This window comes from Temnothorax americanus, unplaced genomic scaffold (genome assembly GCF_048541705.1).
Source record: "Temnothorax americanus isolate GAGA-0224 unplaced genomic scaffold, ASM4854170v1 Scaffold16, whole genome shotgun sequence".
Taxonomy (NCBI): Eukaryota; Metazoa; Arthropoda; class Insecta; order Hymenoptera; family Formicidae; genus Temnothorax; species Temnothorax americanus.
In genome coordinates, this window is record NW_027509297.1 from 996432 (window position 1) to 1023709 (window position 27278).

Sequence of the window (27278 nt, forward strand, 5' to 3'; positions counted from 1 at the left end):
AAATTATAGATTATTTGTAAAATACAAATTTTTATATTTGAGAAATCTGAGAAACTTAAGAAAAATATAAATTAATGTAAAATATTAATGTAAAACATATAAGAATGAGAAATAATTGAAACAAATGATATTATTGTATGTAGTCAATACTTGCTATCGGTAATTTACTCTCACTCGATAGATACGATTCCTTTTTTACTAGAGGGAATGTATCATATATGATACAAAAATTCGGAGTACGCATTTTACTACTTATCATTAGCTATATACTCATTGATTTTTCAATTATTAAAATAAGTTTAGTGAATCATATTAAATGGAATATTAAAACATGTAAATACAGTTTCAAAGTAAACAAGATTTCAAAATAAATATACATATGTTAAGACGATCTAGTTTTATCGGCCGCATGATATATATCATATATATCATACCCGATGCTAGATTAGATAACGCAATGATATCTGATAATCATTGCGGTGTAATGGAGAGAGAGAGAGAGAGAGAGAGAGAGAGTTTTGAAAACATATTTAATTAAAAAAATAATTATTCAAAAATAGATATATGTATATTCTCAAAAGCAGAATAATAAAAGCATCTATAAGTATATATGTTCCATAATTAATGCTTATAATGCTTTAATATTTTAAAGATTATGTAAATAAAAAATTTTAATATAAAAATGTCAATGTTATAATAATTTTGAATATCTAAGCGAAAGTCTCTCTCAACGCCAAGTTATTTACATTAAATATTTTTAATTTTAATTAAATATTATACATATACATTTAAATATCTTCTATTATCTGACACGCTTGTCTCGTGAATTAGAGCACCGCCAAGTCTTCTCGCGTCGAACTAATTGAACAAATCAGAAGAAGGATCGATTGCACGGATCTTTTACGAGACAAAGAAAATTGAACTTGGAATTGTACGATGAAAAAATATAAAGTAAATGACAGATATGACAAAAATTAATTTAAGCTTCTCCACCTATTATAAAACTGTTCAAAATGGACCTTTGATCGGAATTAATTTGTTTTTCCTAAAAAATACGATCAAAAAATTTAGAAAATGCACCTAACTTTTTTTTTTCACGGTTTTTTACACGATTTTTCTAAATAACGCGGTTTTTCGAAAAAATGTTGTAATCTCTCGTGTATATGTGTACTTAAATTTTAATTTCTTACAATAAATTAATAAAAATTTTTCAATTGGACACGCCCATATATTATTATGTTAAAAGAGCGAGTGATACCCTAGACAGATAATATTTTTCAATCATATTTCAACAGCTCGATTGTCATTGTCAATCACGATTCGATTATCATATATATTTATACGTCGTTGGCCTTTATTCTATTCAAACTCATTGTCAGTCACGGTTTTCGAAATAATGCTTTTTTTTTTTGCAAACGATATTTCTTTTTACGCGGTACATATCTACCGCGTAAAAAGAGAATTGGGTACAACTAAACAATTCCGATTGAAATCCATTCCGAGAAGTTCTATAATTTTCGGAATAAAGAAACAAGCGAGCAAAGAGCCGACCGCGCGAAAACTCGCGTTACTATTCTTTATTTGAATTATGTTTGAACTTAATAAGGAAAAGTACACAAAACAGCAAAAAATTGCTTCAAATATATGCAAAACTGTGCTTTGAAAGGTGCCATTTCAGGTTGACGCTCGACGCTTATTTTCAACGAGCAGAAATCAGCAAAAATAATATATTTTGGTAAATCTGAAGGTTTTATAATGTAACTTTTCATTCGATTATATATCAATTTATCTACAGATAAATGTAAACAGTTCAAGATTTGACTTTCCGTTGACATTCGTACAAGAGAAATGTCGCGACATTGCATCTCTTCGCTGTAGGCAGCTATCATGCCATCTAGGTCTACCTTAATAACCTGCCGTTTTGTTCATTTATTTTGAACGTCAAAATTCTGGTTTATTTTATAGGTTGACGATATTTTACAGATTGTTTTACATTTGGTTTCATAACCCGGAGTCTGCATTTCCGCTCATCCATACATATCGTTTTTTCATCTTTCAGAAATCTTCGAAACCGACCGCAGAGATCGGTCGCATCGAACATGTCAAAAATCATGCTGGATATTTCAAAATATTTCAAAAGGCAGCTGTTTGATGATATCGAATCTTTTTTGTATGAATATCTATATCAAAATATTCAACAATTCTCCTAAAGGCTTCCGCATTGCTCGTGATGTATGATCGGTACGAGTGCCGGAGAGAAAATGATTTCTTTGTCATGGCGGGGGGGGGAGGGGGTGGGGGAGTGGGGGGAGTGGAGTGGGGGGACGGCAGCCAATTAGAACGCGTCATTTTTGGGGTAGCCACGTGACGGATAGGGAAAGGAGTATAAATAGCAGTATCGACTGCGGAGCTATCATTATCTTTTAGGCTCTCGAAGGCTACAGGTCACGGACCACTAGCAATGGAAGCTTTTAGAAGAATTGTTGCATATTTTGATATATTCATACAAAAGAGATTGGACATCATCAAACAGCTGCCTGTTGAAATATCGAACATGATTTTTGGCATGTTGGACAATCGGTCTCTCCGGTCGGCTTCAACGGTGTCTGAAGCATGGGAAACGCTATCTATGGATGAACGGAGACGCAGGCTCCGCCTTGCAAAATTAAATGTAATGCCTGTAAAATGTAAACCTGATGTAAAATGTAATAAAATTTTAACTTTTAAATTCAATGAACGAAACGGCAGAGCTATTAAGATAGATTCGACTCGGTCTCGCCGATTACGCACATGTATCCAATATAATAGAGATAAGAAAATAAGTAATCTGCGCTTTTGAAGAAAATAAAAAATAAAAAAAAATAAATGTAAGTAGCATATGTGGTAGCTTTTGAATAAAAATAAATATAAATAAGAAATAAATGTAAATAGCATATAGCAGTAGTAGTAATAAAAAAAAGTTGGTACGCGCATCGTACTTGTTATTTTTCTTTTATTCCTAATAGCAGTATTAGTACGGGATCCGGCCGCGATACATTTTGTCTCATTTTTTCATAACCGTAAGATTCAAGCGAAGATTTATGTCGATTTTAGTTCTTTGTCATAAAAGATTAATTATTATTGCTCTCTTTTCTTTACACTCTCTGCAATATACAGAGTGTTCTAGGTTTTTCTGTACTAGCAGTATGTTCTATAAGCAGAAATAAAAAAAAAATGTTATATAAATATCGGTCCCAAAATGCTTTATTAGTTTATAACAAAAATACGAAATGTATAAGAAACAATTTCACTTAAGTTTGCATTTCAAAGTGCCTATTTCAATACAAGCTATACATCCATCTATGTAATATTGAATTTAATATTGAATCCTAGGAATTTGAATCCATCAAGTGTAATTGCAAATAAACATTGATAAAGATTATTGATTCAACTGCACTCTTCTGTTAGAGAATCATTGATAAACGGAAGCCCTCGGATTCCCTGCACATAAACCATACACAAAATAAATATCCGTGTATTCTTTGTTTGTAAAAACCCCCGGCATTTTGGGATAATGTTCTACAAGGTACTGCTCTTGTCACTAATATTCATACAAGTTTTTATAATCACTTTTAATCATTTTAATCATTTCAAATAGTAAGCATGCAGACTAGAAGAAACAGATAAGATAAACATAATCGAACGGCGTGTCATACCTATGGCACAACCGTTATTATTTTTTCAATATTCGAACTTTTTTTATAACTTTCCAATAAAGTATTTTGAGACCTATTTTTATATAACATTTTTTTTCTTATTTCTCTCTGCTCATAGAACATATACTTACTATTAAAGTTTGTATAGAAAAATCTGATGGGACATCCTATACGTATGTTACGTTCTGTTTGTTAATCTCTCTAATTTTATTGCTTTCTTTTCGAGGAAATCTGCGATGATCGTCAGAGATACAATATATATTAGTAGGGTGAATCGGACTCTAACTATAGCTAAAGTGGAAAACTTTTGACAGATCACTGTGGGAAAAAGTTTACGTATCTTGTGGAGTGGTTGCTTCAGTTTTGTCTGAGGTTATCGTGCTCTCAATTTTATCCAAATACATTAGCTGGAACAAAATTATATGTAACATTAATGCGCAAAATATTTTTTTATAAATTTTGTTATAATTATTATAATTATTACCTCTTGACAATTATGAGGAAGAATAAGAATAAACGTACGTAAGATGTTTCACCACTATCGTATTTTCCTTAGAGTGTAGACATTATAATAAACCTGATATTGATTTTTTTTGCAGTGTCAAAATTTCAATAATTTTTCAAGAATTAAGATTTATCAATGTAAATTAATAGTAAAGTAACATAGAATCTATTTTTTATTTTTTAATTATATTTAATTTGATTTTAATCTGATTAAGCTTTCTTACAAGCTAAGGCTTTATGACAAATATTTAAAAAGTTTTGACAAAAGACGGTTTGTTATTAGTTATAATAAAGAAAACATTATTTAAAAAAAATTGTAACAATTGACGCAGAAAAGGATATACGACAGTGACAAAGAACATCTCGTACAGTAAAGTTTATGAATTATGGGGAAAAATTTAATACACATAGAGTCGATATTTTAATTAAACGTAAGTTTTCTTAAATAAAATGATCGATTTATGAATAGCAGTAAAAAAATCAAGGTACCGTAACAACGGGGTCTTCAAAGTTAATTAATCGGAAGTCTGGAACGAAAGTAAGGAGAAACGCGCAATAGACGATCGCAAGAATCCATTCGCATATAGTGCTCGCGACGTGCCAGCCCCAACCACCATCCGCCGGTAGCCATTTCTTGTAATCGTTACCTGCGTAACATATAAATTTTTATTTTGATAACTTGAAACTCTGAAAAATATCTAAACTACCTTAGTTTAACTTTTCACATTTTATTTAAAGATAAAGTTAAAAAGTTCTTATACAAATGCATTTTTGCGTTCGTGCATAACGTTCGAATATTTAACATGTACTTATTTTCTATGTGAATAATTGATTGAGGAACTGTGTTTTAAAAGAGTATGTTATGCAGATTATAACTACATAAGTTATATACTATAAAATTCATAATTTTTTAATAACACATTTACATACCTTGAAATTCAGACATTGAGATATAGCCAGGAACGATCGTAGCGATTGTCAGTATCATCGTGAGACCCGAGAGAATCGCGCGCAGATAAACAACAATTATTCCGTTCATGGCTGGTACCATCTTGTAGCTTAGATATGTCTAAAAGAATTATGATTATTTAATAATGATATATAAAATTATTTCCTTTATATTAAAGTCATGGGTTAGAGCTTATCTGCTCTTTAAAAGTATTTATATTATCAAGTCTGCAAAAAGCAGAAATGATAATATATGTGTAACAAGCTAGAGTAGGACCCATCTAAATAAGTCACAAATAAAAAGAATATGGAAAGACTCAACCAAAAAATAGAATAATGAGATAAAAATTTAAAAATTATATAGGAAAAAAGATCTTTGAGTGTCGAGTGTTAAGAGCCTATAACTGAAAGAAAGTCACTTTGACATTGTTTTAAGATTAAATGTTCAATCGGCTTTGCGCCAGAGAATGACTGCAATATCGTCAGTAAATTAACGTTGTCACTAGCATCGAAACGTTCGCGATAAAACACAACAATTTACATTATGGTGTACCTGAAGACAGAAATAGAGAGTGCCGGCAGAGAAGCAAGTCATCGCTCCCACCATGTGAGCGGCGATTACGCGGGCTTCTTGAAAATTGGCGAGTATATCGAGACCGAAGCAAGCGAGGATACCGCAGCATGTTGTCGCCATGATAAGTTTCTTGTCTACGAGATCGCGGCCCCTCTCTGTCTGCCATTGCAGTACTTGTCGATGCCTGATGTAAACGCAGCATCCGACTGAGTGAAAGGTGTAGATTGATTTTTTTATTGGATCCAAGCAAAACTTCTCTAAGGTCACTTTTATTTCTCCTTTTCTGTCCATTTACTATGCTATGTTTGTTATATTATTTATCTTATTTATTGATTTTTTATCACTAAACGTATTTAAGTTATTCTTAGGTTTTAGGCTTTGTATTATTTAAATACTTTTTTTATATCTTTTATACATATATTGATATGTAAATAATTTATTTATTTATTTTTTTCTTTGACATTTTTATTTACATAACTGTTTTAAGGTGATTTGGATTCTTTCACTAAAATATGAGATAAAATTCACTTTAGTCTGTAAAATTTTTTGAATTACGTTTACGTACGTAAAAGAGCCGCGATGTTCAGGCATTGCGCGAATATGCAAGATTCTGGTGACAATGTGCCGGTCTCCGATATATAAGGGAATCCAGGCACCACATGGTCCCATTGCACCGATATGGTGTATCTGAAACATGAGCCGTTCGTAAACTATAAACTCGGGTGGTGCGAGCGAGTATATAAAACGCTTGTATCAGGTTTCCTTGACTTTCTCGGCTGCTCGCAAAGCACTTTTATGATCGTTAAATAATTCTGCAATGTGCATTTGCTATTTGAACAGATAGGTTGAGTTTCTAAATTTATTGCCAGCGCTGAAAATCTATAATATACGTTACGTGTACTAAAAATTTTCAGCGCTGGCAATGAATTTAGAAACTCAACCGTATGAAAAAAAAAAAAAAACAGTGCAAACTGTAAAATGATTTTTTTCTTATTTCGACTCAATCGACTTATGTACACATATTTATAATTTATTTATTTTAGGAAGACATAGATATTAAAGTATAAGTTCAATTTAATCTTTGAAACTTTTTGAATAATGTGCGTTATATAAGTAAAAGTATGATGTTTAGGCGCTAGATAAATATAAAGATTTTTGTCTTCAAATATATATACCTTAATGCTAATCGTTTACGTCTTATATTTATTTTTGAATAAGCAAATTCTACTTATTCCACACACACACACATTGTCAAGATTATGAGAATAAATTAAAGTATTTTTGTTGGCTTTTTTGCCAGCGAAGTTGCTCATTGTCGATAATGGCCAATGTAGTTTTAGTTTGGTACAATTATGAATTCTGTATAAGTACCTATAGCTTATAGGCATTTAACAATCCATTTTGAGAAGAAATAATTGATTGAGCGTATTAAGAGGACATTAAACATTAAGACTTGTTAAGAAAATAAAAGACTATAATATTCTACATTTTTTTTACATTAAAAAATATATTTGTTGTGCTTTTTGTAATTTGATCTACTTCATCGTTAAAAAATTGCGGACTTACGTAATGACGAATGTCACCGGGATTAAAATGAACAGACTTAATGGTAGTACATGCAATTTTCCATATGCCATCCTCGTTTGGTCGTTCTCAGCGCTGCAAGATACGATTGCATGATTCGATTATGGTATGGTATGATTCGATGCGTTCTATACCCGCTGTTAGATACATTCCTCATCGGATTGATTAAAACCAATGACGATACGATAACTCAGTGTGATCGATGGATTAAGTGGTGAGAAGGATGATGAAGAGACGCGAGTGATTGGACTGATTGAAAAGAGGGATTGAAGTGACACAGGGCTGAGTTCATGAAGGATCCAATCAAGATGACCTAGAGGACCTCAGGCAGGACCCTTCGCGTGATTTATAACGTTCGTTTCACGACGTTGAGGATAAAAAATTATATCCCCCAATTATATCAAAGTGCTAATGAATCATACACGAAGATATATCCGTCGAATACGGGAAGAATAAGTATAAACAGATTTTATAAATAAATCTCAATTTTTTATAACCAATTCTATGGAATTATTATAAGAGGTATCGAAAGTTCGTTATATTGAATCGTCCATATCGGTGAAACATTCAAACAATTGTTCGATTAAGCTTTTAGCACAAAACTCGCTATGCCAAATTTCGTCAAAACAAGAAATCGAATTTATTTTAAGAGCACTAAGAAGGAAATTCATAGAGAAGTGGAAAAAAAAGTACGATCACGTGAAAACACGCATAAATAAACACTAATGTAAAAAAGAATACCAGGACTTACCTTGAAGATTTCGCGTAAATTTTTTCCTAAGAATATACCGTCACGATTCATGTCACGAGGGCATTTGATCGTGAGGCGTCTTGTAGCGACTGTCCGTTCCTGTGCTACGTCTTATCGTTCGCACCGTACCAATCTCCACGCATACTATTGCGTGCTAATTAACATGAGACGCAAGATAATATATGATATATATGAGCTCGCGCAACACTTAATTTATTTTTCAATATATTTTTACAAGTATTTTTTGACAAATAGAAAATAACGAATAATGTTTAGTGTTAAAATTAGAACGAGATGATAATTCGGACGAAATTAATTTAATTACAAACTTATTTCAAAGATCCCTTAAATTAGTTATTTTTTTATTAAGCGTGAAGTGTTTATTTTTATTTTTAATTTATAAAAGAAGAATAGAATTATTGATTGGTCGGTGATTCAGAGATATAATTCTTTGATCGTAATTCAATTACTAAATTAAACGTAACGAACCGCGTGCGACGTAATACACGCCTCGTTTAAAACTAGTAGGCGGACTAGGAATTCGTAATTAACGCAACGCTCGATATCACGTTCATTAGATTGGTAATAGGATCGTTCGGTCGTGCTGTTTCTAATTTGACCCAATTTCAGACTTGCGTCTATTATACCGTGTACTACGGCGGTTGCATGCCGATAAAACATCTATTTAAAATTAGGAGACTTTTCGTAAAGGAACGTAGAAAATCTGTAATTAGGATGTGAAAGAATAAAATATGACACTTATACAAGAGTTACATATTTGAATCACATTTTTATATCAATAACATTACAACAATACAATATGTTCCGCAATTTTTCAATGTTAATCTTCTCACTAGGATACACGTAACGATTCGCTCTTCACTATGGACAAGTTTGATAATAATTAATTTTGCTGGGCGATTACTCTGTATTTATACACAGATATGGCTTTTTTTTTGTTGTAAACCGAATTCTCAAAAAACTTAGCAATATTCTTGACTTGGCAATTTACATATCAAAACTATAGAAGGAAAAATATAATAATATTATTCTTACTTTTAATCTCTTAATTAACTTTTTTCATTACACTGTTTTTTAAATATTTTTAAAATAGGTTTCCTATAGGGCAGCGGTTTCATTGGCAGTAGTTTGAGAGGAAAAGACATTTATATAATCCAAATTGGATATAAAATTTCTTATTCGGCGAATATTTTACGCTTTTAAACGGCGTCAATTTTTTATGTTATCAATTTTTATGTTAATTAAATGAATAATTCTAAAAAAAGCAGATTTCATAAACAAACGTGTCTTAAATATCCGTTATTTTTATTACTTAAACGAGTTCGCTTTTCTCAATCAAATAATTAATAACCGTGAATATTTACGAAATTTATACTTTGATGTCTCATCTTTATTGTTCAATTAATATAACCAATCTTTCCGTCCATATATTCGGTAAAGTTATAGTACTATTATCTCAACAAAAGACATAATTTATTCTTTTCGCATATTAATTTTTATATCATAATGATCTATATGCCAATGATTGTATACATTTAAACTTGTGTAAGTGTATATACATGGCATCAATATCGAGTATTTACATACACATTAATATAAATAGTTTGTTAAATAAATAGATGCGCATTATTATATCTAGAGTCGATCGTCGCATCTTGTTGTGGGACCGAGTCCCAAAAGAGAGAGAACGTCGTGAACAATATATACGTATATATTTTGTATTTATACTTTTACGACGCATTTGTCTTAAACGCGATTGGACTAGTTTCCAAATCTTAAACTAGCGTGTCTACGTACAAGCGTTCATACATTTGCACAATCAGTTCTTAGTTATTCTTACAATCGTAGCCAAAGTTACATATTTTGATCGTTTATAAATATGGACAGTTAAGCTCTATAATAAAATTCCTGATAAAATATATTGAATTCTTTATCATTTTTTATTAGACTTTATTGAACAAATCGATAAATTATAATTAGTTATAGAAGCAATTATCAAAGAAATATAGATATAGAAAAATATGTAAAAAATTAGATCAAAATTGTTGGATTAAAATAAAAATTGTCAAATTAAAAAATATTAAATTTTTAAATTCTAAATCAGTTATTTTTTTCAAATTGATTTAGAGGGCCAATATCATGTCCACTACGATTGTATTTTCAGCTGCTTTATCAGTCGATAACAAACATTGTAAATCGTATTAATATTTGTACCAAAATTCTGAGCTTACCATTTCATTCGTGTAACTAGTAAACTTTCTATTTATCGAAGGCATAATGCCATTGACAAGTTAACTTAGTAAGAATGACAGATTATTTTTTATCTCGAACAACGAAGTAACAGGAAGTTTAAAGAAATATACGCCGACGCGAATCGAGGTTGTTTTCTTGTGGACGGAGCGTTTCCGTGGTTCCTCTCGTCGAAAGTCGACGTTATTGTCCCTAATTGCATCGCGAATCAAATGATTCGTATTACGTTTTTAGCGAACTGTTTCATAAAAATTAGCATATCACTGCCATTTGTATAACTAATATAACTTCTATAAATACTTAAATAGATGATGGATGAACTGAGTATAACTCTAATAACTTACAATTAAATATTAATAGATTACATATACATATATATGGCCGGAATAACTCAGTCAATATTTTGTATCTCGCTGATCTTTCTTTAACTTTCTATAATATTTCTCTCTGATTATTCTAAATGTTGAATAGAGGGTGTACGTGTCTAATAACAAATTACGGTTAAAAAATTTGACGTTCAATAAATCTATAATTCTGTTTCAATTTTATCCTTGATTTTATCTTTCTTGAACGCCAGAACGTCGAGCTATTTTCTAAGCACCCAACATTTATAAAAATTTAACGCATTAAGAATGGAATTTCCTTCAACCTTATACTTGGCAATGCATCTTACAAAGTATATTTTTGTTCCGTGTTGTTTATAATTATAATGTTTTGTATTTATAGTTACAATGTGTTGTTAAATTTTTAAGATCTGTGTAAATTATATGATTGTTTTTTTATTTCATAATCGTATTAATTTCTGTTTCATATTGTACTTAAGAAAAAGCATTTTAACAATATGCTGAAAGTTTCGTATTTTGTATATTGCTCTATTTTTACATTCTTTATTCTACACACACACACACATATATAGTTACTTTCTCAATCTGCCAAGTTTAGGGTTAATGACGTTCCATTATCCGTCCATAATGCTCAGAGAGAATTATGTACTAGCTTCGTCAATTACGGTGATCATTCTAGTGTTAGCGTTGGGCGGTACATTCGTGAAACGCCATTTCGATTTGGCTTCTTCCTCATTAATTGCCGATTGCGCGCCACTGGTCTGACCGCAATTGGATTGACTTGTCTTGGATCGTCCCAGGGACCATCTGCGCCCACGGCGATCCATAATAATTGGCATCTCAGCAATCAAGTTGTTCTCAAATTCCGAGAGCATAAGATAATTTTCGACCTTGTTGCACGAAGTTATGCAATCGCCTATGTAATCGAAGTCCTCCAGCAAATTGTCGGGTAAATCCATGTCGGCGATACCTTCTTCCGAGATGCACGTGAGCTCGGGTTTATCTGTTCCTAAAGCGTCTATCCCTTCACCTAGGATGATAATAGGCAACAGGTGTATCGAGTATACTCTATGCATCTGTAATATCATTGCTAAAGTGCAAAATTTATTTTGCACTTTACAATATGCCTCGTATATATAAATGGAATTAAAAATTTCAATTTGTCCATTCGAAAGATTGAATATATATGAGTAGTAAGAAAGAGTCAGATGTAAAATGAGCATAGTTATTTTACTATTTACAATTATTCTCTATCACAATATTCAAAAGCGAAAATTTCTTTGACCGTATGCTTTTAATTTTTTGCTTCCCTTATGTTTGAAATAGACATATGTGTGCGTAATCGCGACAACGATCTAACCTGCCGTTTCGTTCATTCATTTTGAACGTCAAAATTCTGGTTTATTTTATAGGTTGACGATATTTTACAGATTGTATTACATTTGGTTTCGTAACCCGGAGTCTGCATTTCCACTCATCCATACATATCGTTTTTCATCTTTCAGAAATCTTCGAAACCGACCGCAGAGATCGGTCACATCGAACATGTCAAAAATCATGCTGGATATTTCAAAATATTTCAAAAGGCAGCTGTTTGATGATATCGAATCTCTCTTGTATGAACATATATATCAAAATATTCAACAATTCTCCTAAAGACTTCCATTGCTCGTGATGTATGATCGGTACGAGTGCCGGAGAGAAAATGATTTCTCCGTCATGGCGGAGGGGAGGGGGTGGGGGAGTGGGGAGAGTGGGGTGGGGGGAGGGCAGCCAATTAGAACGCGCCATTTTTGGGGTAGCCACGTGACGGATAGGGAAAGGAGTATAAATAGCAGCATCGACTGCGTAGCTATCATTATCTTTTAGGCTCTCGAAGGCTACAGGTCACGGACCACTAGCAATGGAAGCTTTTAGAAGAATTGTTGCATATTTTGATATATTCATACAAAAGAGATTGGATATCATCAAACAGCTGCCTGTTGAAATATCGAACATGATTTTTGGCATGTTGGACGATCGGTCTCTCCGGTCGGCTTCAACGGTGTCTGAAGCATGGGAAACGCTATCTATGGATGAACGGAGACGCAGGCTCCGCCTTGCGAAATTAAATGTAATGCCTGTAAAATGTAAACCTGATGTAAAATGTAATAAAATTTTAACTTTTAAATTCAATGAACGAAACGGCAGAGCTATTAAGATAGATTCGACTCGGTCTCGCCGATTACGCACATGTATCCAATATAATAGAGATAAGAAAATAAGTAATCTGCGCTTTTGAATAAAATAAAAAAAAATAAATGTAAGTAGCATATGGTAGCTTTTGAATAAAAATAAATGTAAATAAAATATAAAAAAAAATAAATAAATAAAAAAAAAATAAAAAAAATAAATGTAAGTAGCATATGTGTGGTGATGTTCTATGAGCAGAAATAAAAAAAAATGTTATATAAATATTGGTCCCAAAATGCTTTATTAGTTTATAACAAAAATACGAAATGTATAAGAAACAATTTCACTTAAGTTTGCATTTCAAAGTGTCTATTTCAATACAAGTTATACACATCCATCTATGTAATATTGAATTTAATATTGAATCCTAGGAATTTGAATCTATCAAGTGTAATTGCAAATAAACATTGATAAAGATTGTTGATTTAACTGATGCACTCTTCTGTTAGAGAATCATTGACAAACGGAAGCTTTCGCATTCCCTGCACATAAACCATATCGTTACTGATATTCATACAAGTTTTTATGATCACCTTTAATCATTTTATTATTTCAAAATCTCTTTCTCTCTCTCTTTCTCTTTCTTTTACTCATTATAAAATTTGTAAAAAACGCAAAAAGAGAAAAATATACCTTGTGCTGGAACAATGTCGGTCCCCAAAACGAGTGCCGCAGCCGTTGCTCCGGCCGCTCCAGCAGCGGCTATATGAGGTCCCTCATTCTTGTGTTCCTGATTGAACGACAATCTTCGCCGTTGAGGACAGTTATCTGAGGAACATGTGTGTTTTGTACCATTAGCTCTGGTGTGTTTGTGTCTCGATAAATTTCTTCTATGCAAATCGATGAAGAAGAGCGTAAAACTGCCGACCAGAACACACGTCGAGCTGAAGTAGTAGCCAGCTTTACCGCCGCAACCGACATTTATGTATCCTGCAAAATACGTTCGCTGTATAATACTTGAGTCACGTTTCAAGATGCTCGTTAAAGGGTAGAGTTAAATATATATATTTCCGAGTACTTCGAAGCTTTATTTTTCGAAAATTTCGTTGCAATATTGAAATATTTCAACAATAGTGATCGAAGAAGACAAATATAAATTGCTTGTAGAACATAGTTGTTGGGACACAAGTATTGCTATGTTAGATTTGTTTTATTACCCGATATTGGTACTCCGATTGCAATTGGTATCGCTTGGGAGCATTGGACGAAACCCCACGTTCTGGCAAAGTTCCGCGCTCTCACTCTTTCGTACGTATACATCTTTAGGCTGTAATGATAGCCGCCACAGAAAATGCCTACACAGGAAAATCAGTGTTCTTTTATTGCTCGTAACCTGGTCTCAAAGTCCCTTATTGCGAGAGATAGAGAAGAAAAAAGACGGATTACTCGTGCTACTAGGTCTCCATTATTTTTTTTGTTATGGTAACTTGGAGATCGAAGCTCTCAATCGATGCTCAATCATCGATTTTTCCTAAACTTTGTTATCGCGGAAAAAAGACGACATTTGTAGTAAATTTTTCGGAATTACATCCATATAATCCTACTTATTACATCGCATTTTATAATAATACTATCATACTTTAAAAACAATATGTACATAAGGTTTAACGATTACCGACAGATTTTTTATCGAATGCAATATTTTATCAAATACAATATTATAAGAATCTCTTCTCTATCTTCTCTATTAAACATAGAATTCATTAGGGTATGGAGTATACATTTCATTATTATTCAATAGAGCAATAACGAATGAGACTTTACCATAAATCCACGCAAACATAACATATCCGTGATAATTTCCTTGAACGGCGGTAAGAGCGAGAATGCAGAGTCCGCAAACAAAAACGGCTGCTTGCGTTAGATACTGGCGGGCTATCCTGCATTCGACGCTGCGATGAACGACCAAAAGCCCGAAAGCTACGCAGCCAAGAGTCCAAGCTAGCCCGAGATAAGCCTGCAGCAGGACGACAGTATCACCGAGACCTTCCTCTTCGACTTGATGCGCCTGCATAAAAAATAAATTATTTACTCCATGCATTCCCAATGTATGTGCCATGGATTTTAATGTTTATCATTTCTTGTATCTAGGCTCGAAATAACAAGTTAGCATACTGACTTGTGTTCAGTATTATAGCAAATTATAAATTTCTGTTATTTTATATAACTATTTAATATTACCGTATTGCTTTTAAACAGATAAAAGTAATTGTTACAAGAATAATATTTTACTTTTATATTATATTTATAGGAGATCTAGTTCGACGCAATTTTGATGGAATTTCGCACATATTTGTATTAATTTGAAGGTATTAAAATATTCTTTGTATATCAATAGTATCTTTGTTTCACGAGATTTGTTATTGAATAAAAAAGAAATATAGGTTGTAGATAGAGTGGTGCCACTACTTCCAAATTCATTCGTCATAGTTACCAGATAAAATATCGGTGTATTGATTCCGAACGCCGAAATACCGGTAGATACCAAGAGAATCCGCACTGTTTTACTTTTCAAAGTGCTAAAATCGAAAAACGCTGGTTTCTCGGCGGCTTTATTCTTGTCCTTTATCTTGCGCTTTTGATTCTTTAAGTGTAAGATTGCTCTTCGTTGGGGGTGATATAGCGAAGCGCTACGATAGAAAGTGCCGAGAATAAATGTGAGAAAGACCACCCCCGTGACAGCTTGAAGACCGAGTCGCCATCCGATTTTACTGTAATATAAAAAACTCTTTATATGAACTTTGATTTATTTCATGGTGATATTACAATTAGTATATACATATTCTGCGACGATTAATCGCAATACTTTTAGATAAGAAAAAAGTTCGCGTGGATGCGTATTTGTGAAACAATAATAACATAACTATATTTGTAAATTTTCTGTATTGTTCCAATCGTTTTCAATTTCGAAGATTACTTAACAATTCTGAGTTTCTAATCAGAGATGAGTCAGTTATTGTTTTATTTAACATTTAACAATTTAGTCTTTTTTGTTATAACAGTAACTAAGAATACCTTTGGAAATAATATTTTATTAATATGTATAGTTATAAAGTTTAATTAACGCAATGCCGTTCGTGTTTTATTAAATTTCGTTTATTTATTACATCATTGAATTTATTGAAATAAATTCTTGACGATATATATATATATTACAATGTAATGTGTACGTACGTGATTGCCCCTTTTATAAAAGCAGACATGATTGCTATACCCAAGCCGCTTCCGGAGACAATAAAAATTTCGACCAATTCTCTTTTCCTCTTGAAATACTGAGCCACCATCAGCGTACTGCAGTCTCGCGTCATTCCAACCCCAATTCCTATGGGATAAAATATACTGGTGACTCAAATTGTCGTGGCGATCCTTAGTTTGCTCGTAGGATCGGATAACAATATCGTTTTTTGTCGACTATTCTGCGCTTTCGAAATTGATGTCTGTAGTTGGTGGTCTCGCAAAGTTCTGCGTGAGAGGGAAAATTAGGGTGGAAATGGATGGAACTAATACTAATGTTCGTAACAAATATAGACGAAGATAAAGAAAGATGACGCGCAGCTAAAATAATAATAATATTTAACAATGTGGCGCTGCCCAAATTGCGACGTATATTCGTTCCTTGCAAATATCAAGATATTGTTAGGTGTCATAGTTCATTATGTAATCTTACAATTAGTATTATTACTTATAATGTATCATGTACTGTTATCATTACCTCTCAATGTTCAAAATTATCTATAAATTAAAAAATTAACGACTCAAATCAAGAAATTTAGAAAAAAGAGATTTTATTGCATATTGTGTCGTTTATTAAAAAATCTCAATAACTTTGCGTCGCTTACACGTCTTATAAGATATAACTTATAATTACAATGCGCTTATAATTGCGCTGCTGCAAGCATTGGATTATTCCATAAATAATGCGATATAAAAAGAAGGTTGATTTATTCTTTAGATCAATAACACAAAACCGAAAGACTTATTTTATTATCAGAGAATTGAAAATTTAAGATTAAGATACAATGATGTTGTAAATAATAAAAAATATATTTTAGATTAAAATTAAAATGTCCAATTTTTTTGTTTTATTTAAAAATATCTCTAAAAAACCGCATTACTTATTTATGGGATGACTCAATAGTTCTCCGGAATTCCGTCGGCATTACAATCTTTACTTACCGACCACGGTGCCATAGCTGAAGAACAATTGATGAAATTGCGAGGCGAAAGAAGTGAAGAGGCAGCCGAGGGCGGTAACGAGGCCGCCCAAAACTGCCGTTACTCTCGTACTTTTTCTTCGGCAAAACGCTATCGTAACCGGCGACACGAGCAGAGCGACACCCGTCGACATTGCCCCCAGCCATCCTATAAAACAGGAAAGTATCGTGTGGGTAATTGAGCATCCCGCAAATTTTGTTTAATCGTGCAACACGCGTAGATAACGCTTCCAGATAAAACAGCTCGAAGAGTATATGATTACGGGAAGATAGGGCAACTGTAATTATATATTCCGTGTTCAGTATATTTGTCTAATAATGCAACATTCCAGATTCTTATCGTCACGGAGATACGGATACCCTCTATGTATAATTTATTCATATAAGAATGTGAATTTTAATTTCGTGGAAAAATGTCTGCGCGATACAGGAAATCTCTTCACGGAGTTGTTATTAACTTTTTACGGGAACGCCAGCGGCGTGTCGTTGATCGACGCTCCCGGAGGAGATATAACTCTCGCGTATCGCTCGCAATCTACCCCGTAATAAAAAAGTCAAATCACGCATGGCTATGCCAAAAAGGTTTCGATTTTCGTTATACGCGCGCGTCGTAGATAACAAGACGTTTCGACTGGCGCCCGTTTCTCATTTCGTCTGGCATGTTGTTCCACGCCACTTTTCTCCGTCGCTTACGTGGTAGGTACGACTATATCTATGTCATTTCGTTCTTTCGTTTGTCTGTCTATTTAAAGTCGATGCAAGCCATCGTCCGTTCTTGCGCGTTTATTTGACGAACGTTGGACGGCGTCTGGGCGAGAAAGAGATTGATTCGCGGCGATGCATTTTTCTCGCGGATTTCCGGGCGACAAGTCGGTAGTAAAACGAACTCGCTTTGCGGACTGTGTATTGCCCGCGCGCGGTAATAGAATCCGACGAATCTTTCCCGTAACAGATACTTTGCGATCGGGGGATAAGTCACGATTGGCGATATGATGACGAGGACTGTTTGTTCTCCGCATTGATTCGCTCATTGTTTTGGGTGTCATTTCATCATAAGTGCTTGGGACTAATGTGAAAATAGATATCTCTCTTGACATTTAATATTTAATTTAAAATCTTTCTTGATTCGAGCGCCAAATATTCAGATTTAACTTTTTCTCTCAATATATATTTTTTTTCCTTTTTTTTCTAATTCCATTTGCTTCTCATATACTATCTCTTTGGTCATCATGAGTGAGTGGGTCACAATTTTCGTTTAGTATGTTTCCAGCCTGGGCAAATGGATTAAATATCTTGCGGCTTCATATATTTCTTTATGCGACTTGCGGTATATCGTTATATTCCCTAAGTGAGCTATCGCCATACCCCAGATACTCGGCCAGTCGGAGCCAATAAGGTTTACGCGTTGTCATCTATCGTTTCTTAAATGATTTATGGATAGTTATACGACATCCAAAGAATTGATCCCGAGAAACTCATCACGCGCTAACGAATACGTACGACACTTCGTATTGGTTATACTTCTCCTTTTCCCCCTCATTCTCCCCTCATGCCACGACGGTTTAGCGCGTCTATCGCAATCACGAAATCCTATCGATAAATCACTAATTTGACTTTGGGATAAAGCCACGGACGCTTCTTGTATCTATTTGAGCTCCGAAGTAGCATCGAAAGTCCACGCACGCAAACAACAATAGTTTACGTAATTATTATAAGTTGTGTAACCACAAATCTTTTTTAAATAGAAGATATTTTAAACTGCGATTATATTCGCTCACAATTTTTGCTTATAAATATTTTAGCTGCAAATATTTCAATCTTTATCGAAGATATACGGCACATTTGCAGTTGGACGAGGATTAAATGATAAATATATGTTTTGGGGAATAAGAAAAGAAAAAAGAGAAATAACTTGCTATATATATTTTTTATATATTAGGCGACCTTTTTCTCGACAGACAAATCAAGAGAAAATCCGTGTAAATATAATTGATGGTCTCAGCTAAAAAGCATCTCAAAATCGCAATCTCTTTCATACATTTACTATCGCTAGCTCGCGCAAGCGATCGTTCTCGCTAAGATGCTAATTAATACGGCCCCCGGTAGGTATTAAACGAGCACTTGATCGCAGCTAAGACCGTTTTAATAGTGACATCGGGCTACTAAGCGGACGCGATTAGGTCGCCCTCGCGAAGAACCTAATCGCTTAATTAATTCTCACCGGTTCTCGATACGCGAACTCATCAATCATGGGGAATACGTATTATTACGGGAGTAAGTAACGGCCCCGACAGTTACGGAGACAAACGGGCGCCGCGCCGTGCGCGCGAGAGGAAAAGCAGTTATTAATCTCACTGTAGCTACGACGGGACGACGGATGCGCGTTAAATATCGCTCGCCAGCAGCGGTGACTTATACGCGTGGGAGTATCGTTTAAGACGTGCCTTTCCCAGGATCTTTCCTCTTCCTTCTTCTGAATGCCGATTCCTGCAACAATGTCTTGGATTTTTTTTCTGCGTGAGGGAGTAAATATATATCCGGATTTGCCTCGGGATATACACAGGCTGTTTCTGTTATTATCGTTTAGAACGTTGAGGGAGGAAGGACGTAAAAGTTTAGGAGAGAGATTTGTATGCAGAGGCTTACTTCGGAAATCTATCAAATTGAAATGCGTACTCGATAACATGATGATAAAACCGTAAATCTATGATATCTTATATAGAATCTGAACATAAAAATGCGTGGCTATAGTACTTCTATGTCGGTTTATCGTTGGATGGCGACGTTGTCTTTTATTAACAATCTTATAAAGATATTTTTACAAAAACTATTTTTAAATATTTTATATCGATATTTTCATATTAAGAAGAAAATATATTTTCCGTTTTAAATTTAAGAATAAACACTTTTAACGCATATCTTTTATCATATTTTGAATTGGCCAATAACGAAGTTACAGAGTATACATTGTGTAGATGTGGGAAATATACTATACGGAGTAAAAGAATTTCTAGTTCGTAAAATCTGAGAGGAAATGTTTGCTGTATAATGCTCCACGCTTCGCCGCTTCTCTCGTTTCTTCTTCCGCTACTTTTCGCGACCAAGTTCAGAATACTTTATTGAGTATCGCGCGAGACCGACGGGTATTCTTTTCATCCCCGAGATAGTTTCTGTCGATGGGAGTGAGTGAAACGATAGCGAGAGTGAATTGACGAGAGCGAGAGCGACTACCGTCAGGGTCAACGACTTGCGGACTGGTCGGGATTTTAGTTGGCGACTGTGTCCTCGCGAAAGATGAGGAAGCTTGTAAGATTCATAAGAATTGCCGTTTTGCCAAGCTCTCGAAGGAACGAGAGGGACGGTTGAAAATGATACGAGTGTTTGTCTTTCGATTCTTCGCATAGTCGTTTAATTAAAATGTTTTCAAATTTCTGTGTGGTTGGGTAGAATATAACGCAATTTAACACACACACACACACACACACACACACACACACACACACACACACACACACACACACACACACACACACACACACACACACACACACACACACACACACACACACACACACACACACACACACACACACACACACACACACACACACACACACACACACACACACACATATATATATATATTTATAATACTATAATATACTAAATCGATTATATAGTTTCAATGTTCCTATGTTCTTTTTTATAAATGTTGCTTAATTAGAAATTGATACGATGAAAATTGATGACATAACATCAAATATGATAATGCAATTTGCATTAATAAGACAACAGATTTACACGTGTAAAATGTAGAAAATTTTCTCTACATTTTAGACATACCAAAAGCATTAGCGAATATATCCTTTATTACCTTCTCCAAGATGGAATAAACCAATTAGAATACTTTTCGTTAATTTGTGCTTTTCGCTTTTTGTTCTTGCCAAAAAACATAATCCCATTTCTTTTGCTTGCTCCCTCGGATTTCTTGTTTCTTTTCGTTGCCGAAATTACAGAACTTTTTCAGAACGTGATTTCGCATCGCAGAATTAATGAAACTCGTTAATGCTCAAAGATAGCAACACGCAAAAAACATTAAAAATAAATCATAGCCAGCAGGTTCGCGTTTACGAGGACGATAATAATCCGTTCGTGACGCAATCCTTCGCGAGTAATAATACGACGCGAGCTCTTAAGGAGGCAACTTGAAAATGCTGCTGGCGTTGTGCTTAGAAGTATTGGAAACCACTTGAGAATACGACCATATGTTTCGTTTCTTTCCTGGCGATAAAACGTTGAAAGTGTATTTTCGACGTTTCGTATCGAAGATAATACCATTTCAGTGTGTATGGTCTTTTAATACATTAATTTAATTTATCATTTTTATAAAACTCTTATCTTACGTTTCTTTAATATACGATTGGGAAACTTGAGTTTATAAACTATGTTTATGTACGAGTATGTATGTGCATGAGTAATAACTTACATAAAATACTTTTTGTTTTATATGTTCTATATGTTTTATATCGAATTAAATTACAATGCGTTACAATGTTAGAATCTGCTACAAGAAAAAACGTATAATATTCAATAGTCCTATAAAAATCAAAATCGTATATTTTTATAAATTTTTTGTATATTTGTATATTTATTTTTTATTCTATATTTTTTAAATTATTATTTTTATCACGCCTTTATATTATAATTATAAAGAAAAGTAATAATTAAAAAATATAGAAGCGTATATTTTTTATTTATATAAAATAGATAAATCTCAAGTTTTATAAAAATATTGTCTATTTTGTATTCGTGAGAAGCAGATGCGTGTATTGCTTATTTAACAGGTTTCAAATATATTTCTTAATTCGTGCGCCGTACAATTAGTTTAAAATTAAAAATGATTACTAATGAAGTTTGGACGAGAAATATTGTTAATATTTGCGCATTTGTTGCGTCACGTACCTACGTTAAGAAGAGTCTGATGATATCGCTTTGTCCCGTCGAGCAGTAACCAAGCCCCGGCGGCCCCGTGTATTCCCGTGGCGAGAATTTGCACCATGACACCTGTCACGACGATGACCCAGCCCCAACCATTTTCGGGATAATAATGTTGTTTTATGGTGAAACGCGCGGCATACCTGGCATGTATGAGATTCGAGGATCATGTCTAAACGAAGTTGCATTGCGCGGTTAAGCAACATTCACATTGGAAATGATTAGACTTTATTACCGTGAATAATTTCACAATTGCGATTTAAAAAAGATAGAAGTGTTATTAGATATACGATATTAATTTTAAAGTATTATCTGATAATGGTTTTAAAATATTCCGTATTAATAACCAAGGAAATTAATTTCATAAACAACTCGAAACGATTTGGATTTTAGAATTTGTTCGACACAAGCGACAGTTTTAGTTAAATTCGCGATATATTTTATTCAATTTATTCTGAGACGCGGGAAAATCATTCCAGTTTGCAACAGATTGTATGTTCAAACCTAGGATCAGGATTCGCATCTTCCTCAATTCCCTTAGGCGCTTGAAGAGACGCTATCCCCTCGCATTCCCCGGAAAAGGAAGGCTCGCCGAGTTCGCCGGAAATCGCGACCCCGCTATCCTCATAAGCGGGACTTTGGACGACAACTCCTCCGTTGCGCTCACGGTTCTTCATCCCGCGATTTAAACTAGTTTTTTCGGCACCGACAACGATACGCAACTATTTTCTTCGATACCGATAATGTTCATCCTTACTAGATGCTGCTTGTTCGTCATATTATGTTTATTGACCACTTTTAGTGTTGTTTAGTTGCGATTTAAATATCATTCGCAAATTTAAATTTCTAATTGTCTTATAATTTACTAAAGACGGAGATGAACATTAGATTGATAGTTACAGTATGAGATTAAAGTAGAATATTTAAAAATTTCCTGGTGACGTGTTAAATTATGAACGAATTGGTATTAGCAGCAAATTAACTTCTGGTTATCTAGATTTTTTTTAAATTTATTTTATTATTTATTTATTTCTATCATATTAATAATGTATATATATATATATATATATATATATATATATATAGGTGGTTAATGATACTGAATAAGCAAAATAATTTTATGCAACTAATATGATATAAAAAAATTTTAGAAATTAAATTAATTTTCTATTTTTTATGATGTAATCCAATATTGCACTTCGCGGTATTTAATATTACAGAGACAGAAGATAGAAGATGTGTCAAGGAATATTAAAATCAGGATCAAAAGAGTCAACTGAAGTCCGTGCGATAATGCGCATTTCTAGTCGTGAGTTTTCTCACGGTGATCATAATGGCGTTCGTAGCATGTTCTGTATTTATGTACACATGTAAGTGCATTATGCTAAAAGCTAGGCAAACAAGGCTTATGAAGGAAACCAAGGGGGCTTGCAGAGTGGTGAGTGGGAGGCGGATACGAATCTGACATAACCGAGAAAGAAATAAAAAAGGAAGAAAAGGAAAAAATGAGGATGGTAAGGAAAGCGAGAGACGTCAGAGCACGTCGTGCTTTTAGCACGGCCCAGTCCTGCTAATTCAGCGATTGTGTAATTTCGAGAGAGGGTAAACGACCCGTAACTTTGCATCGCTTCGAACGACTTACGCGCTCACGTACATCTCGCATTTAATATTCTCGTATTCGAGGAAATTTGCCGTGACAGTTGCGCGCGATAGAAACTTTTTTCCGGAAATACTTTTCCCGGTCCCGGAATTAAACCGCTTCGACATTTTCCCTTATTTGATTGGATTAAAATGGAAGGAATTTTAAAATAAAGCGGAATTTTAAAACGTGATTGCGCCCCGTTTTGCATAAAAGAAACTTTTCATTAATTTTGGGATATTTTAATACAAATAAATAATTGAATAATCTAACAAACATTTAAATAGAATAACATTTAAGTTTAAATATAATAATTTGAAGTAAGGAAGTAATACAACAAAATGAGCTAAAGAAGAGGTGTAATATTGAAATAAAGTTTATTTGTAAATATTAAGTAAAAATAAATGTTTAGTCTTCCTCAGTACATTAAATAAAAATACAAAGAATAATATTAAATTAAAAAATGTGATATTATATTGGTAGATATGAATAAACTAAAACAATAAATTAAATTTAAATTATCACGACACATAAATACGTTAAGAATTTAAAAATAATAATAAAACATAAATATACACACATAAGATCACTAAAAGGCTAGGTATGACAAAAAAGAGAATCATGGTCTTTCGTATAAAAATTGGATTGTTTTACAAATAATTGAGTCATGATTGAAGAAATATGTTATGCGAGTCACTTGTTACAAAATGTATTTAACTTATTCGTCGTAAGAATATGAGAATATGTTGATCCAAAGTAATTGAAGTCAAATGGTAAAATTGAGCTGTATCGGAAGTAATGTCAAATAAGAAGCTAACGACAAATTAATAGACACACATTTTTCTCTTTGTTTCTTCTTTTTTACTTCTGCATGCGCTAATTGACATTTATTTTGGACCATCATACAGTTTCATTTTATTATTTGACTTCAATTTCACGTGACAAATTTTTACCAGATTTGGACCAACATATTCTTGCATCCTAACGACGAATAAGTTAAATACGTTTTGCAACAATTGATTTACATAATTTTTTCAATCATAACTAAATTATTTGTAAAACAACAATTTTTATAGACAAGAGGCAAGGAAATATGATTCTATCTTTTGTAGGTTTTTAGTGATCTTACGTTCGTATTTATGTTTTATTGTTATTAAATTCTTAACGTATTTATGTGTCGTGGTAATTTTAATTTAATTTATTGTTTAATTTATTCATACCAATGTAACGTGTCATTTTTTAATTTAATATTTTTTATAATATATATATAATATTTTTAATAATTCTCTCTTTGTATTTACTTTTTTAATGTACTAAAGAAGAGTAAGTAAAAAACGTTTATTTTCACTTTATATTTATAGGTAAACTTTATTTCAATGTAACAATAATTTTTCTTTAGTTTGTTTCGCTGGTCTATATATTATATTTTTAATTTTGCATTGCATATAACAAACCAAATTTTCTATTATAGATAATAATTTAAGATATGGCATACGTATATTTCTTTAAAATTTTTTTATGGTTGTGAAAGAAACATTTTCTAAATAAGAATTATTTTTTTTTCTAACATTTACATTCCTCAAAGTTTCAAATTTTTTTTACTGTGTTTTTAATTTTAGATAGTAAAGCGTTTCTTTAAAAGTTTACATATATATAGAAATTAATTGTAAAAAATTAATATTGAGTGATATGTTTCTGAAACATTCGAATAATAAAGATTCTATATTTGAATCTTACTGCTCGAATAATTTATATTACAATCGGAAAGATTTAACGTAGCATCCCGCCAACGCAAATCCGGAAAAATTCGACTATAATTTGGGTGCCGGTAACGTTGCCACGATAAAAATATAGCCATACGGCCAGTTTCAACGTAAGAGGATCAACGGTTCTACGTGCCGCGGGATCTCGTCTAAACAATGATATCCAAAATGCGTGTGGCACCCGGCACGATCATCTTACTAGAGCGCGTTTCGAAATAATACAATCTCCCTTTTGGGCTCGCCAGTTGATATAATCTTTACACAAATTTCTATTTCAATTTTATCGCTTAATTACCGCACCTTATCGGATACTGAATTATATTTTGTTATTAGGCGCTATAGACTCTATTAGTCTCTTTATCGATGATTTATAACGTGATTTATGTCAATAAAAACGATATATAGTTTTATACATTGAATTACGACGAGAGCGATGCACACGGATGCGTCGAATTTTTCGCGATAATCCCGCAATGTCGATAATCTATCCGCACGTTCCCCGTATCGCGTGTCCCGATCGGAGAGATCGTTGGAACGCTAGATGAGAGACGCGTTGCCAAACGCCGACTGGGTTCACACTTCACCGAGGTGGATCAGAAGAGACGCGCGCTCCTCGAACTGAGCTTGCGTAGGGGAAACGAGTGGACCAATCCTCTCGTTCCCCTGGGCTCGCCACGTGCTTTCGTGGGCAATAAGGTTTGCGATGGGACTTACTTATAAAACGAGATGAAACTTCGATGTATCTGTAACGATTTTATTCGCCGGCGATCGACACAGTTTTATCTATGCTCGGAACGTGATATGTTCTGACAGAGTTGAATTATCGCGATTCTTTTCGTACACAGAGGAAGAATATAAAATTAACTCGCCGAAATCGAGAGATAAGTGTAAGTTTCAGCCAGATTAATCAAATAGGCGAAATTTTTCGAAAGGGATACGGAACCATGTAAAAGTAGTAGATTTAATTTTCGCGAAGAAGCGTAAAGTACACTCGATTTTTGCAAAATTTCTGGCAAAAGGCTCGCCAAGAAATGATAATAAGAAAAGAAAATTCGGAGCAGCTCCGAACGCGCAAAAACTCGTTTCCGTAATGACGAGTGTTATAAAATTAAAAGTTTTATCGCCATGAAATTGATGTTGACGACAGGTTTTCGCACGTCCGAGGTATTTCACTGCACGGTAATCGAGCAGTTAGAATACATTATGGACACAGTATCGGTCTACTACATTATATAGCGATACGATCGCTGCGTAATTGAACGGTTTAAAATATGCGTCGGTGCTTTTGTGAATTATGCAAAATAGAAGCGAACCACGGGTAACATTAACCATAAGTCGCATGTCGATTACAAGTGTGGTACGTTTAATCGATACACATATCGTTGCCCACCCCGAAATTATTTGCCATCCACTTAATGAGGTGTGTCGAGCACTTTTACAACTTCATCTCGACACATAATTTGCGTGAGAATGTACGTTGCTCGGCAACTTATTTTATAAAACGTAAAATATAATGATGAATTGATCAGGGACTTTTGATATTTGCTTTTTGTTAAAATAAAATGCAGAGTACTGATTTTACTAAACACTTTTACTACTGTTGCAAAATATTTTAATGACTTAAATACATGATTCATTGATGAGCTTAATTTCTTTGATGAATATTTATTTTCAATAGTTTATAATTATTGTGGAAAGAGAAATATCTCGCGATATCTTTATTAAGAAAAAAAACTTGCTCTATTTACTTCACCAGAAATGGTT

The 27278-nt window shown here is 33.5% G+C and overlaps 3 protein-coding genes across 4 annotated transcripts in view; 1 reads left to right on the plus strand and 2 right to left on the minus strand.

The window, feature by feature from the left end:
- The window catches only part of Notum (palmitoleoyl-protein carboxylesterase notum), a 600456-nt gene that overhangs the window by 44338 nt on the left and 528840 nt on the right, over window positions 1-27278 (plus strand). The gene's annotated exons all lie outside the window — the stretch shown is intronic.
- On the minus strand, window positions 1713-8187 carry LOC143895542 (DNA damage-regulated autophagy modulator protein 2). The gene is made up of 7 exons (XM_077402749.1): window positions 8057-8187; window positions 7288-7380; window positions 6287-6408; window positions 5701-5927; window positions 5130-5268; window positions 4689-4846; window positions 1713-4102 (listed from the first exon to the last, which is right to left on the minus strand). Exons 2-7 carry the CDS (start codon window positions 7356-7358, stop codon window positions 4028-4030), a joined length of 792 nt encoding a protein of 263 aa, XP_077258875.1. The 5' UTR covers window positions 7359-7380; window positions 8057-8187; the 3' UTR covers window positions 1713-4027.
- The window catches only part of LOC143895487 (uncharacterized), a 72440-nt gene continuing 53978 nt past the window's right edge, over window positions 8817-27278 (minus strand). For both annotated transcript variants that reach the window (XM_077402606.1, XM_077402605.1), the window contains exons 2-8: window positions 17080-17265; window positions 16078-16225; window positions 15338-15614; window positions 14668-14911; window positions 14061-14198; window positions 13537-13833; window positions 8817-11701 (exon numbers count right to left, since the gene is read on the minus strand). In XM_077402606.1, coding sequence (XP_077258732.1) covers window positions 11313-11701; window positions 13537-13833; window positions 14061-14198; window positions 14668-14911; window positions 15338-15614; window positions 16078-16225; window positions 17080-17265 — 1679 coding nt within the window. In that variant the 3' untranslated portion in view covers window positions 8817-11312. The remainder of the gene's footprint in view (window positions 11702-13536; window positions 13834-14060; window positions 14199-14667; window positions 14912-15337; window positions 15615-16077; window positions 16226-17079; window positions 17266-27278) is intronic.

Excerpts from the sequence above, each read along its gene's own strand:
- LOC143895542 (XM_077402749.1), bottom strand. The coding sequence starts at position 7,358 with ATGGCATATGGAAAATTGCATGTACTACCATTAAGTCTGTTCATTTTA. Across the intron at positions 5,928-6,286 it reads GAACATCGCGGCTCTTTTAC|TCGGATGCTGCGTTTACATC; the intron begins GTACGTAAACGT and ends CCTTTCACTCAG. Across the intron at positions 4,847-5,129 it reads CTCAATGTCTGAATTTCAAG|GTAACGATTACAAGAAATGG; the intron begins GTATGTAAATGT and ends TATGTTACGCAG.